The sequence below is a fragment of the Musca vetustissima genome, unplaced genomic scaffold (assembly GCF_032173495.1).
Source record: "Musca vetustissima isolate MV318-11 ecotype Yass unplaced genomic scaffold, APGP_CSIRO_Mvet_v1 utg42263, whole genome shotgun sequence".
NCBI lineage: Eukaryota > Metazoa > Arthropoda > Insecta > Diptera > Muscidae > Musca > Musca vetustissima.
Genome location: NW_026887828.1, coordinates 73520 through 88100, shown reverse-complemented (window position 1 = coordinate 88100; position 14581 = coordinate 73520). Strand labels below are relative to the sequence as shown.

General features: G+C 33.6%; 1 protein-coding gene across 1 annotated transcript; it reads left to right on the top strand.

Annotated features, from left to right (window-relative positions):
• Positions 1-4864: 4864 nt before the first annotated feature.
• Positions 4865-11329, top strand: LOC133335575 (uncharacterized). Its single transcript, XM_061543884.1, has 4 exons — positions 4865-4927; positions 10245-10278; positions 10352-10750; positions 10821-11329. Exons 1-4 carry the CDS (start codon positions 4925-4927, stop codon positions 11327-11329), a joined length of 945 nt encoding a protein of 314 aa, XP_061399868.1. The 5' UTR covers positions 4865-4924.
• Positions 11330-14581: the final 3252 nt, after the last annotated feature.

The following is a 14581-nucleotide window of genomic DNA, read 5'->3' as shown; positions in this document are numbered from 1 at the left end:
AGGTCTTTAAAAAATCCACGCCTCTTATAGGTCTTTAAAAAATCCACGCCTCTTATAGGTCTTTAAAAAATCCACGCCTCTTATAGGTCTTTAAAAAATATTCTTTAAAAAATCCACGCCTCTTATAGGTCTTGAAAAAATATTCTTTAAAAAATCCACGCCTCTTATAGGTCTTGAAAAAATATTCTTTATAAAAAAATCCACGCCTCTTATAGGTCTTGAAAAAATATTCTTTAAAAAATCCACGCCTCTTATAGGTCTTGAAAAAATATTCTTTAAAAAATCCACGCCTCTTATAGGTCTTGAAAAAATATTCTTTAAAAAATCCACGCCTCTTATAGGTCTTGAAAAAAATATTCTTTAAAAAATCCACGCCTCTTATAGGCCTTGAAAAAATATTCTTTAAAAAATCCACGCCTCTTATAGGTCTTGAAAAAATATTCTTTAAAAAATCCACGCCTCTTATAGGTCTTGAAAAAATATTCTTTAAAAAATCCACGCCTCTTATAGGTCTTGAAAAAATATTCTTTAAAAAATCCACGCCTCTAATAGGTCTTTAAAAAATCCACGCCTCTTATAGGTCTTGAAAGAATATACTTTAAAAAATCCACGTCTCTTATAGGTCTTTAAAAAATCCACGCCTCTTATAGGTCTTGAAAAAATATTCTTTAAAAAATCTACGCCTCTTATAGGTCTTGAAAAAATATTCTTTAAAAAATCCACGCTTCTTATAGGTCTTTAAAAAATCCACGCCTCTTATAGGTCTTGAAAAAATATTCTTTAAAAAATCCATGCTTCTTATAGGTCTTTAAAAAATCCACGCCTCTTATAGGTCTTGAAAAAATATTCTTTAAAAAATCCACGCTTCTTATAGGTCTTTAAAAAATCCACGCCTCTTATAGGTCTTGAAAAAATATTCTTTAAAAAACCCACGCCTCATATAGGTCTTGAAAAAATATTCTTTAAAAAACCCACGCCTCATATAGGTCTTGAAAAAATATTCTTTAAAAAACCCACGCCTCATATAGGTCTTGAAAAAATATTCTTTAAAAAATCCACGCCTCTTATAAGTCTTGAAAAATATTCTTTAAAAAATCCACGCCTCTTATAGGTCTTGAAAAAATATTCTTTAAAAAATCCACGCCTCTTATAGGTCTTGAAAAAATATTCTTTAAAAAATCCACGCCTCTTATAGGTCTTGAAAAAATATTCTTTAAAAAATCCACGCCTCTTATAGGTCTTGAAAAAATATTCTTTAAAAAATCCACGCCTCTTATAGGTCTTGAAAAAATATTCTTTAAAAAATCCACGCCTCTTATAGGTCTTGAAAAAATATTCTTTAAAAAATCCACGCCTCTTATAGGTCTTGAAAAAATATTCTTTTAAAAATCCACGCCTCTTATAGGTCTTGAAAAAATATTCTTTAAAAAATCCACGCCTCTTATAGGTCTTGAAAAAATATTCTTTAAAAAATCCACGCCTCTTATAGGTCTTGAAAAAATATTCTTTAAAAAATCCACGCCTCTTATAGGTCTTGAAAAAATATTCTTTAAAAAATCCACGCCTCTTATAGGTCTTGAAAAAATATTCTTTAAAAAATCCACGCCTCTTATAGGTCTTGAAAAAATATTCTTTAAAAAATCCACGCCTCTTATAGGTCTTGAAAAAATATTCTTTAAAAAATCCACGCCTCTTATAGGTCTTGAAAAAATATTCTTTAAAAAATCCACGCCTCTTATAGAAGTCTTGAAAAAATATTCTTTAAAAAATCCACGCCTCTTATAGGTCTTGAAAAAATATTCTTTAAAAAATCCACGCCTCTTATAGGTCTTGAAAAAATATTCTTTAAAAAATCCACGCCTCTTATAGGTCTTGAAAAAATATTCTATAAAAAATCCACGCCTTTTGTAGGTCTTGAAAAAATATTCTTTAAAAAATCCACGCCTCTTATAGGTCTTGAAAAAATATTCTTTAAAAAATCCACGCCTCTTATAGGTCTTGAAAAAATATTCTTTAAAAAATCCACGCCTCTTATAGGTCTTGAAAAAATATTCTTTAAAAAATCCACGCCTCTTATAGGTCTTGAAAAAATATTCTTTAAAAAATCCACGCCTCTTATAGGTCTTGAAAAAATATTCTTTAAAAAATCCACGCCTTTTGTAGGTCTTGAAAAAATATTCTTTAAAAAATACACGCCTGCTCCTACTGGGAGCATGGATTGGAAAAATATGTTTGAAAACTCCATGCCTCTTTGAACCCTTGGTCCCGAAAACATATTCTTTAAAAAACCACGCCTTCACATCACATATAGGTCTTGAAATATATTCTTTAAAAAATCCATGCCTCCTACTGAGCCTTAAAAAAATATTCTTTAAAAAACCCGCATCATTTATAGATCTTTAAAAAATAATAATACTAATCTTAAACACCTGTTTTTTGGGTCTTGAAAATATATTCTTTAAAAAATCCACGCCTCTTATAGGTCTTGAAAAAATATTCTTTAAAAAATCCACGCCCGCTCCTACTGGGAGCATGGATTGGAAAAATATGTTTGAAAACTCCACGCCTCTGTGAACCCTTGGTCATCGATTTTTTGATCGATTTTTAGATCATTCTGTTCGTTACACGGTTCATTGCTGCGAAATAAATGAATCAATTAAATATTTTTTTGGTATGTGTGTGGTTTTCCCTACGCATCATTCGTTGTCGTTGTTGTAGTTGTCTTTTTGTCTGAGTTGGCTTTAGAATTTCCACTCTATTTTTCAAAACTTTGTGAATCTAATTATAAAATTAAATGTTTCTCAATAACAACGCAAAAAAACGAAAAAAAAATCGGAAAGAAGAAACAAAATAGAAATTTGTCGCTCTATTGAGTAGAGAAAAAAAACGAGAAAAAATTAATCAGAACAACAATTACAACAACAAAAACAACACCGCAATAAAGTACTCAGCAGTGTAGAGGATGCATTGAATTTTGAATCGAATTGGTTTGGATTGAATTGAACTGAAATGAAAATTGGCCAAAAAGACAACGACAACACAACGTGTGATTTTGATTCTCTTCTGATGTTGGTGTTGTTGTTGTTTTTGTTGCATTTTTATTACATTGGGATGGGCTGTTGTTGTTGCTGCTGTTTGGCAAAAAATCTTGAAAAAATATTCTTTAAAAAATCCACGCCTCTTATAGGTCTTGAAAAAATATTCTTTAAAAAATCCACGCCTCTTATAGGTCTTGAAAAAATATTCTTTAAAAAATCCACGCCTCTTATAGGTCTTGAAAAAATATTCTTTAAAAAATCCACGTGTCTTATAGGTCTTGAAAAAATATTCTTTAAAAAATCCACGCCTCTTATAGGTCTTGAAAAAATATTCTTTAAAAAATACACGCCTGCTCCTACTGGGAGCATGGATTGGAAAAATATGTTTGAAAACTCCATGCCTCTTTGAACCCTTGGTCCCGAAAACATATTCTTTAAAAAACCACGCCTTCACATCACATATAGGTCTTGAAATATATTCTTTAAAAAATCCATGCCTCCTACTGAGCCTTAAAAAAATATTCTTTAAAAAACCCGCATCATTTATAGATCTTTAAAAAATAATAATACTAATCTTAAACACCTTTTATAGGCCTTGAAAAAATATTCATTAAAAATCCTACTGGGAGCATGGATTGAAAAAATATTTTTGAAAACTCCGCGCCTCTGTGAACCCTTGGTCATCGATTTTTTTTTTTGATCGATTTTCAGATCATTCCGTTCTTTATACGGTTCATTGCTGCGAAATAATTGAATCAATTGAATATTTTGTTTGTATGTGGTTTTTCCCTACGCATCATTCGTTGTCGTTGTTGTAGTTGTCTTTTTGTCTGAGTTGGCTTTAGAATTTAGAATTTCCACTCTATTTTTCAAAACTTTGTGAATCTAATTATAAAATTAAATGTTTCTCAATAACAACGCAAAAAAAAAAACGAAAAAAATCGGAAAGAAGAAACAAAATAGAAATTTGTCGCTCTATTGAGTAGAGAAAAAAAACGAGAAAAAATTAATCAGAACAACAATTACAACAACAAAAACAACACTGCAATAAAGTACTCAGTTGAATTTTGAATTGAATTGGTATGGATTGAATTGAACTGAAATGAAAATTGGCCAAAATAAACGACACGACACAACGTGTGATTTTGATTCTCTTCTGATGTTGTTGTAGTTGTTGCATTTTTATTACATTGGGATGGGCTGTTGTTGTTGCTGCTGTTTGGCAAAAAATCCACCAACACCACCACCCAGCCAACAGCAGCACCTTGCAGCATGGGTGTTTTTGTTTTGTGGCAGCCTCAGTGGTATTTGAAGCAGCCAGCCAGCCAAAAGCGAACATTATTTTCAAAACTAATTCGATCTGATCGAAAGGTAATTTTTTAATTGATGCAAATCAACAGAGTTGAGTGATTATCGTGGTGCGCTAACGTGAACAACACACATTTTTTCGGTCCGGACGGATAGTCGTATTCATCGATCTTCTCTTCACAACTCATATTCGATATTTTGTTGTAGTATTTTTCCATATTATTTTTTTATTATTATTAACAACTGCTTTGCATTCGGTGGGTAACGGGTAATAACAAAACAGTTTTGGAGTGAAAAAAAAACGCGGATGAAAAAAAATTAAATAAAAATATATTTAAAAAATATATAAAAAATAATAGTAAAACATAACCTCAAAGGGAACAAAAACAAAACCTGTTATTTAAAAAAAAAAATTAAATTAAAATTGAAAATACTTTTTTAAAATTAATTAAAAAATTTATAGAAATAATTTTGAAAAATTTAATAAAAACAAATTATAAATTTCTCAATTTTTAGTAAAGCCGATTTTAAGGATATATCTTTGCTTTATATCGGATTAACATCAAAGACTATACAAAATGGTGAGTTGAAAATAATTAAAAGCAGGATTTTTTTTGTAATAGTATCTTGTTTTTGATTTTTTTAAATTTCAAATATATTTTTCGAAAAAAAATTTTTTGTATTTTTTTTTCACCGATATTCCTTTCCCAAAAGAGTGGCCTTGATTACAGCAAATAACATCATTAATCAAATTAATTGTGCTCATTTATTTTAGAGGTTAAATGTAGGATTTTTTTTGGCGTTCTTTCACCAAAATACAATCGAAAAATCTCGTCGAAGAAGGAAAAAAATAGGTGTAGAGAAGAAAAATAAAACATTTCGTATTTGTATCGAGAATGTGTGTTGAGAAAATGGCTGACATTTATAGGTTGTGTATATTATGTAAAGTAGGTATTAGATTTCGAAATATTCCACTATCCGAATATAAATTGTATCGGAAAAATAATGCTTATCTGAATAGGTATTAGGTTGGGGGAAAAAAAGAAATCCATTATTATAATATGAACTATAGGACTTTATTAAAAACACTTCGGAATGTTCGACTTTGGCACCAAATAGGTACCGTTTTGTTGTAAAATGTGTTGCCATTAGCAGAAGTCCTGCTCTCTATTTTCACAATCCTCTCTAGATACAAATTTTTAATCATTAAAGAAATTTTGGAAATGCAAGAAAAAGATGATAATCGTTTGGTGCCAAGTACGGACTGATAAGTCACTGGAGATGTGTGTGGCCTAGCGTTGTCCTGGTGGAACACGACACATCTCTTGTTGGACAATTCTGGCCGTTTCTGGTCAATTGCTATCTTCGAACGGTTCAGTTGTTGAAAGTAGAGATCAGACTTTAGCGTTTGGCCATATGGAAGGGACTCATAATAAAAAATCCCCTTCCAGTCTCATCAAATGCATAGCAGAACCTTCCTGCTAGTCTGTGTTTGAGGTGCTTTGCCGCTCTTTGACCACCATCGATTTCGCATAGGGTCATCGTCAGCATTCGTTTAAAAAACGGGTCTATATGTGTTTGGGCAAGGCTTCGCAGATGGAAATTCGATACATCCTATTTTTTTCTATTAATAGGTGTGGCATCCAAACATCGAGCTAAAACGGGTCGATGTAGAAACATGTAACTACAAGGAGAGGTCCCCCGACAATTCTAGATTTTAAATTTTCAAAACCTTTGTTGTTGTTGTAGTTTTTGGTGATTAAAGAAAAATCCTTATTTTTGATAACGGGCATGATTACTCTTCACTTGAACATCGGAATCCGGAAATTCCAAGGGTGTTAGATAGAGTACATATCTGGCTCTCGTATGAACTAGGATTATTGACTTCGCTCAAAAATTAACAAAATGACGGACCTTTGATTTTTTTTTTTTGAAAATCGCTTTTTTTTGCCACAAACTAAGTTTAAAAAAAGCCAGTAAGGAGATTAGTAAAGTCGGACTGGGCCGACTATATGATACCCTTCACCACTTTGGGTACATTCTACATAGTCTCCTAACAGACGTCGCCTTTTCGAAAGAACATTGACATGAAATTGAACGAAAGATATATAAGAAGTTTTGTGCACTATTTCTATTAAATCGGACGAATATATATATATATATATATATGAGAGCTATATATAAATCTGAAACGATTTTCACGAAACTCATCACACATCATTATAGACGTAATATAGTACGCTATGCCAATTTTCGTTCATATCGAAAGATATTTAGGACTTTGGTGCACCAATTACATAAAATCGGACTAAAATATACACAGGACCTATATCTAAATCTGAACCGATTTCTACCAAACTTAGCACACACCATTCCAGACTTAATTCAATACGCTGAGCCAAATTTTATGCCAATCGAATGATATATAAGAACTTTTGTGCACCATTTCTATTAAATCGGACGAAAATATCTAAATATATATGGGAGCTATATCTAAATCTGAATCGATTTTCACGAAACTTAGCACACATCATTCTAGACTTAATTCAGTACGCTATGTTAAATTTCGTGCAAATCGCAAGATATATGGGGGCTTTGGTGTGGCATTTACATAAAATCAGATGAAAATATATATGGGAGCTATATATAAATCTGAACCGATTTCCACCAAACGTAGCACACATCATTCTAGACTTAATTTAGTACGCTGTGCCAAATTTCGTTCATATCGAAAGATATTTAGGGTCTTTGGCGCACCATTTACCTTAAATCGCATGAAAATATATATGGGAGCCATATCTAAATCTGAACCGATTTTCACGAAACTTAACACACATCATTCTAGACTTAATGTAGTACGCTATGCCAAATTTCGTCCAAATCGAAAGATATTTAGAGACTTTGGTGCACTATTTACCTTAAATCGGACGAAAATATATATGGGAGATATATATAAATCTGAACCCATTTTCACGAAACTTAACACATATCATTCTACACCTAATTCAGTACGCTGTGCCTAATTTCGTGAAAATCGAAAGATATTTAGAGACTTTGGTGCACCATTTACCTTAAATCGGACGAAAACATATGTGGGAGCTATATTTAAATCTGAACCAATTTTTCCAAATTTCAGTAGGGTTCATCCTTGGGCCAAATAAATCAGTTGTACCAAATTTCATCCAGAACCGTTAAATGGTTCTGCATAAACGTTTAAAATGTCTAGAATGTGACGTTAGGGTTATACAGAGGCTATACCATAAACAACACCGGTGTATAGCGATCTGTGTCGTGATTTCAAGATACATACGCTCACGATTAAATCGACTTAATGTGGGTGGAGTCTTGCAGCGGCTTCGGATCCCAGGTGGGAAGGAAGAGCAATTTTTTAGGCGACCGACAGAAATTGTATCTTATACTCATGTATTTGAAGACTTAAAGAAGAAGAAAATAAAAAAAAAACAAAATGTCGTTGTTTTTGTAATTAAAGAAAATTCTTTGTTTTTGATCACTGGAACATTCCAATCACAAAAAATTGACTTTATTCAAACATTATTTTGGAGCAAAATTTGGAAAATGGGGTCAAAAACTTTTGAAATCAACGACCTGTTCATATTCTTGTACACCATTGAAGCGGCTACACATTTTTTTAGGAGAAGTCTCAATCGGAATGCAACAATTTAATTTTCGTTTTTTCTTTGTTCTAACATACTCATCTTAATATTTGAAACCTTTGAAAAACTAAACCATTATTTAAATAACAAATATATCCCCCCTAATTGAAATTTAGTATTTTTTAACAATTCCTTCGTTGGCTATACTAATTCGCTACTTATACTAAAGATATCATTTCATGATCTCCTCTGTGCGCATAAAGCTCAAACCAATCAAATTTATAAATATGATAAAAAGAAAATCGTTCAAACTCGACCAATGGTTGTTGTATCATGTTCAATATTTCTTTATTTCGAATTAAATGTTTACAAAAATTCAAAACGTGTCAAATATAGTAACTAAAATATAAAACAACCAGTGAGCGGAGCAGTATAGTCGGACGGGCCGACCATATGATACACTACACAACTTACACGAAAATCTAACTTTCTGCGGTGTAGTCCTGAGCTAGGGCAATATTTTGCGATATTTGCACCCTCTTGACCGACTAAAGGTCAACAAATATTACTAATATTCAGTACAGCTCTTCTAATTATTTGTCCAGATTCCCTTCAACGTGGGATGTGTTCGGCATTCAATTGTGGCCTATAGATCGACTCCAAAAACATAAAAATTAAGTTTTCGGTTCACTTCATCCCAATATTATTATCTGATCATCACCGAAAATTATAGGCGTTGTCCTTGACCATACCTGGTCAGGGTCCATTTGACCCGCTAAATATTGATCGATCTTTATTAAAATAGGCATGCTTATTCTTTGGTCCGATCCCCTTCTCCATGTTTTTGGTCCATTTCATCCACTAAATATTAACCGATCTTCACCAAAAACAATAGGGGTCTTCATTGGGCCGAACCCATCCTACATGCAAAATTTCGTGAAGATTGATCAAAAACTGTGGCCTGTATCGTGTTTACAAAATATAATGGACAGACGGACGGACACACATGTCTAGATCGACTCAGCTAGTCGAGATATGACGATCGGTATACTTAAAGGTGGGTCAAGGACCAATATTTCGCGGCGTTACAAACTCTTGGGGCTGCACAAAGCTATAATACCCTGAACTTTCTGCTGATGGTTATTCCGAGCCTGGGCAATATTTCTGATATTTGCACCATCTTGCCCGATTAGAGGTCAACTGCATCCCTTCTTTACACTGACATATTTTCCGAATATTACTAATTCTCCCTAGCAAAAATTATCAAGGTTGTCTCAGTGTCCATTTTAGCGTTACACCCTATTATTGGGTCTATTGGTTTCTAATTGGGTGCCAAATATTCACACCAAAAACTATCAAAATTGGTCGATGATTAGATTTTGCCCAATCTGAGAATCTGTATTTTGGTATTTAGCCTCGATCTAGTTTATATATTTTGAATGTCCATCTCATGGTGGGGTTATAAAATATTCACACCGATCGAACGTAACAAACGGTATAACCTTTACCACACTGTGCTACATGCCATTATGTCTTTTTAACACGCAAAAGGAAACAGGATAAACACATGGTTCCTTTTGTAGTTGAGGTGTGCGAGCCCCTGCCCGCCTCTGACTACGTCGCTGTCTACCATATATATTTTCGTCCGATTTTATGTTAATGGTGCACCAAAGCTCCAATATTTCTTCCGATTTCGACGAAATTTGGCATAGCATACTGAATTGAGTCTTGAATGATGTATGTTAAGTTTCCTGGAAATCGGTCCAAATTTAAATATAGCTCCGACATATACTTTCGTTCGGTTTTATGTAAATAGTACACCAAAGTCCAAACATATCTTTCGATTTGCACGAAAGTTGGATTAGCGTACTGAATTGAGTCTTGAATGATTTGTGCTAAGTTTCGTGAAAATCGATTTATATTTAGATTTAGCTTCCATATATATATATATATATATATATATATATATTCGTCCGATTTTATATAAATAGTGCACCAAAACCCCTATATTTCTGATTTCCACGAAATTTGGCATAGGGTACTGAATTGAGTGTAGAAGGATGTGTGCAATGTTCCGTGAAAATCGGTTCAGATTTAGATATAGCTCTCATATATATTTACGTCCGATTTTATGTATCTTTCGATTTGCACAAAATTTGGCATAGTGTTTGATTTGAATTGGTATATTTTTCTGTGCCCCTTTCCATTTTCTTTTATCAGTAATAATAATTTTTTCGTTTACCTTTCTTTCATTTTTAAAATCGCCTCTCTGCAATATCGACAGACTGAACAAGAATACGACAAAGAACAACTGAGAAGTAAGTTATTCACATTCCCCAATTCCAATTGGATTTAGTAAAATCTTGTCTTTCCCACCACCACCACCACCAGTCTTGCGTAACGCCTTCAAAGCATTCGATCACGATGACAAAGGTTTCATCGAACACGCTGATGTCCATCAAATCCTTGAAATTCTCGGCCAAAAACTAGATGAAAAGGCGGTAAAGGCCCTGATCAAAGAGGTCGATAAGGGCAACACCGGCAAATTGGATTTCAGTAAATTTTGTAAATTGGCTGCCCGTTTCGTTGAGGTTGAAGAAGATGGTCCCGTGCTAATGGGCGAGCTGAAGGAAGCCTTCCGTGTCTACGACAAGGAGGGTAAAGGCTATTTGACAGTACAAACATTGCGTGGCATTCTGCATGAATTGGATGATAAGTTGTCGAATCAGGATTTGGATATGATTATTGAGGAAATTGATGCTGATGGTTCGGGTACTGTAGATTTTGATGGTAAGAGGGTATTTGATATTTTGATGTTGTTTATAAATTAATATTTTTTCTTTTTAATTTCTCTTTCCAGAATTCATGCAAGTGATGACAGGTAAAAATTTGCATGACATTTTTGTGCATCAGCGCTTCACGTTTCCGCCGCCTCCCCATCCCCCTGCTGTTCCCCTTCCCACAAGTCGCTGTCCATGTCCCTCACATCGCCAGCTTTTACATCGCCGCTTAGAAATGCAATGTCAAAGAGTTCTGCAACAGCTGTGGCAACCCCTGAGTAACCTGCATGAACGTTGTGTTCAACATTATGTTTGGCATGTCCAACAACCTGTTTCGGCATACCGACCATCCACATACAAAGAAACAACAACTGTGACCACAACAAATACTTTATCATCATCATCCAAGACGTCGTCATCGACTACTTCGTCGTCTTCGTCATCATCCTGTTCCAGTGTCTCATTTTGTCGTCCACGTTTTCGTCCCCGCTTCCCTAAATGGGTACCCATTTTAACGCTGTATCGTGAAATTATACAAAATCCCTTTCGTCGTCGTCATCGTTGTCGTTATATGATATCGTATAAGTAATTTTGCGGGACGTGACACCATAGTGTTGTTGTTATTTATTTTAGTTCCTTATTAACAAATCACTGCCAGGGCACTGCATTAATATTTTTCGGTTTAGATTTTATTTTACACTAATTGTATCCTAGGACTCGAAAAGCTGAGGGGAAAGAAAATACCTATTAGGCGAACCGGAGGAAGCTGAGTTAAAGAGAGTATTTTTAGACGAGTTTATGGGAGTATCTATTGACGAGCAGAAGGGATTGTTATAGGCGAGCTGAAGAGAGTCTTTATAGACGAGCTGAAGGCAGTCTTCATAGACGAGCAGAAGGGAGTTTTATAGACGAGCGGAAGGGAGTCTTTATAGACGGGTTGTAGGGAGTCTTTATAGACGGGCTGAAGGCAGTCTCTATAGACGAGATAAAGGTGTACCGAGGATTTTTTTCTATAGAAAACACAATCCTGAGATTTCTGAGATTTTCTTCTATAGAAAAATCTATCTTCCGAAGGCTGAGGAATTTTTTCTATAGGAAAAACAATCCTCAGTAGAAGGGATTGTTTATAGGCGAGCTGAAGAGAGTTTTATAGACGAGCTGAAGGGAGTTTTATAGACGAGCGGAAGGGAGTCTTTATAGACGGGCTGTTGGGAGTCTTTATAGACGGGCTGAAGGCAGTCTCTATAGACGAGATAAAGGTGTACTGAGGAATTTCTCAGTGTGCTGAGGATTTTTTTCTATAGAAAACACAATACTATGTGGGCTGAGAATTTTTTTCTACAGAAAAACAATCCTCAGAAAGCTGAGGAAATTTTTTCTGTAGAAAAAAAAACAATCCTTTGAGGCCTGAGGATTTTTTTCTAAAGAAAAACAATCCTCAGAAAGCTGAGGATTTTTTTCTATAGAAAAACAATTCTCAGAAAGCTGAGGATTTTTTCTATAGAAAAAACAATCCTCAGGGGCCTGAGGAAATTTTTTCTGTAGAAAAAAGAATCCTCAGAGGCCTGAGGAATTTTTTTCTACAGAAAAAACAATCCTCAGACACGTGAGGAATTTTTTTCTACAGAATAAAACATCCTCAGGGGCCTGAGGAATTTTTTTCTATAGAAAAAACCATCCAACCATCTATAGAAAAAGCAATCCTCAGAGGCCTGAGTAATTTTTTCAATAGAGAAAAGTATCCTCAGGTGCCTGAGGAACTTTTTCTATAGAAATAACAACCCTCAGAGGACTAAGGAATTTTTTCTATAAAAAAACTATGTTCAGAGGACTGAGGAATTTTTTCTATAGAAGAAAAAACAATTCTCAAAGGCCTGAAGAATTGTTTTCTATAGAAAAACAATCCTTATAGGCCTGTGGATTTTTTCAATAGAAAAAACAATCCTTAGAGGCCTGAGGATTTTTTTCTATAAAGGCCTGAGGAATTTTTTTCTATAGAAAAAACAATCCTCTGAGGCCTGAGGAATTTTTTCTATAGAAAAAACAATCCTCAGAGGCCTGAGGAATTTTTTCTATAGAAGAAAAAAACAATTCTCAAAGGCCTGAAGAATTGTTTTCTATAGAAAAAACAATCCTTATAGGCCTGTGGATTTTTTCAATAGAAAAAACATTCCTTAGAGGCCTGAGGATTTTTTTCTATAAAGGCCTGAGGAATTTTTTTCTATAGAAAAAACAATCCTCAGAGGCCTGAGGAATTTTTTTCTATAAAAAAAACAATCCTCAGAGGCCTGGGGATTTTTTTTCTATAGAAAAAACAATCCTCAGAGGCCTGAGGAATTTTTTTCTATAGAAAAAAATCATCAAAGAACTGAGGAATTCCTTTCTATAGAACCCAGGCCTTATAGAATTTTTGTTTTCTATAGAAAAAATAATTTTCAGTGGCCTGGGATTTTTTTCTATAGAAAACCCCATCCTAAGAGGCCTGGGGATTTTTTTTATAGAATAAACATCATCAAAGAACTGAGGAATTCCTTTCTATAAAAAAATTAATGGAACCCAGGCCTTATAGAATTTTTGGATTTTTACACATAGAAGACCTGGGTCCTACCTAGAGAGGATCATGTCGTTTATATGTTGTAGATTATATTTCATTTGGATATTTTTAATATAGAAAATTAAGGTCTTCCCTATATTGAAATCATCCATTGTTTCCTGTGTGTTCTTTTTTCTAAATTTATCATACCCTGCATATTTGTTCGCATGTTATCCTCATTCTTACTGTCTATGAATGCTTATGTGCCTTTATTCTTTGTCCGCTTTATTCGTCAATTTTTTAATCTCCTCAATTTTTTTATTTAAAATGTATTCTTTGTTAATATTTTTCAGGTTAATTTTGTTTTTAGTTCTATTCTTATTTCATTCATTTGTTTGGCTCCGGATTTGTTTGGGGCGGCTTTGGAAGGCAAAGAAGACATAAATTATTTTATCTCTATTATTTTTATTATTAAATAATTCTAACAGCAAAGTTAAGTCCGGAAAACAATCATCTTTTCTGATTTAACTGACAACTAAAGAAACAAATTAAATGGATTAGATTTTTAGTTTCAAAACAATATATTTCTGTTAATTATATTTATTTTTGTTATTCCACTGTAAAAAGTCACCATACTTAATAAAAAAGAAAAATATATATTCGAAAAAAAAATGATTTGAATTGAATATATAACACCTTATGGTAATATTCAAGAGTGAGTAGTAAAATAAAGACAAGGTCTTGAAGAAGGTCTTGAATAAAAAGTTTTGAACGCTATAACGTTGGGCGCCATTTTTACTTGACCAAAGATTGTGAGACTTTGAAAAAATATTATTTAAAAAATGCACGCCTCTGTGAAGCTTTTGAAGCCTGTTATAGCCTTGTGAAGCCTTGAAAAAATATTATTTAAAAAAATGCACGCCTCTGTGAAGCTTTTGAAGCCTCTTATAGCCTTGTGAAGCCTTGAAAAAATATTATTTAAAAAATGCACGCCTCTGTGAATCTTTTGAAGCCTCTTATAGCCTTGTGAAGCCTTGAACAAATATTCTTTAAAAAATCCACGCCTCTTATAGCCTAGTGAAGCCTCTGTGAAGCCTTGAAAAAATATTTTTTAAAAAATCCACGCCTCAGTGAAGCCTTGAAAAAATATTTTTTAAAAAACCCACGCCTCAGTGAAGCCTTCAAAAATATTCTTTAAAAAATGCACGCCTCAGTGAAGCCTTAAACAAATATTTTTTAAAAAATCCACGGCTCAGTGAAGCCTTGAAAAAATATTCTTTAAAAAATGCACGCCTCAGTGAAGCCTTG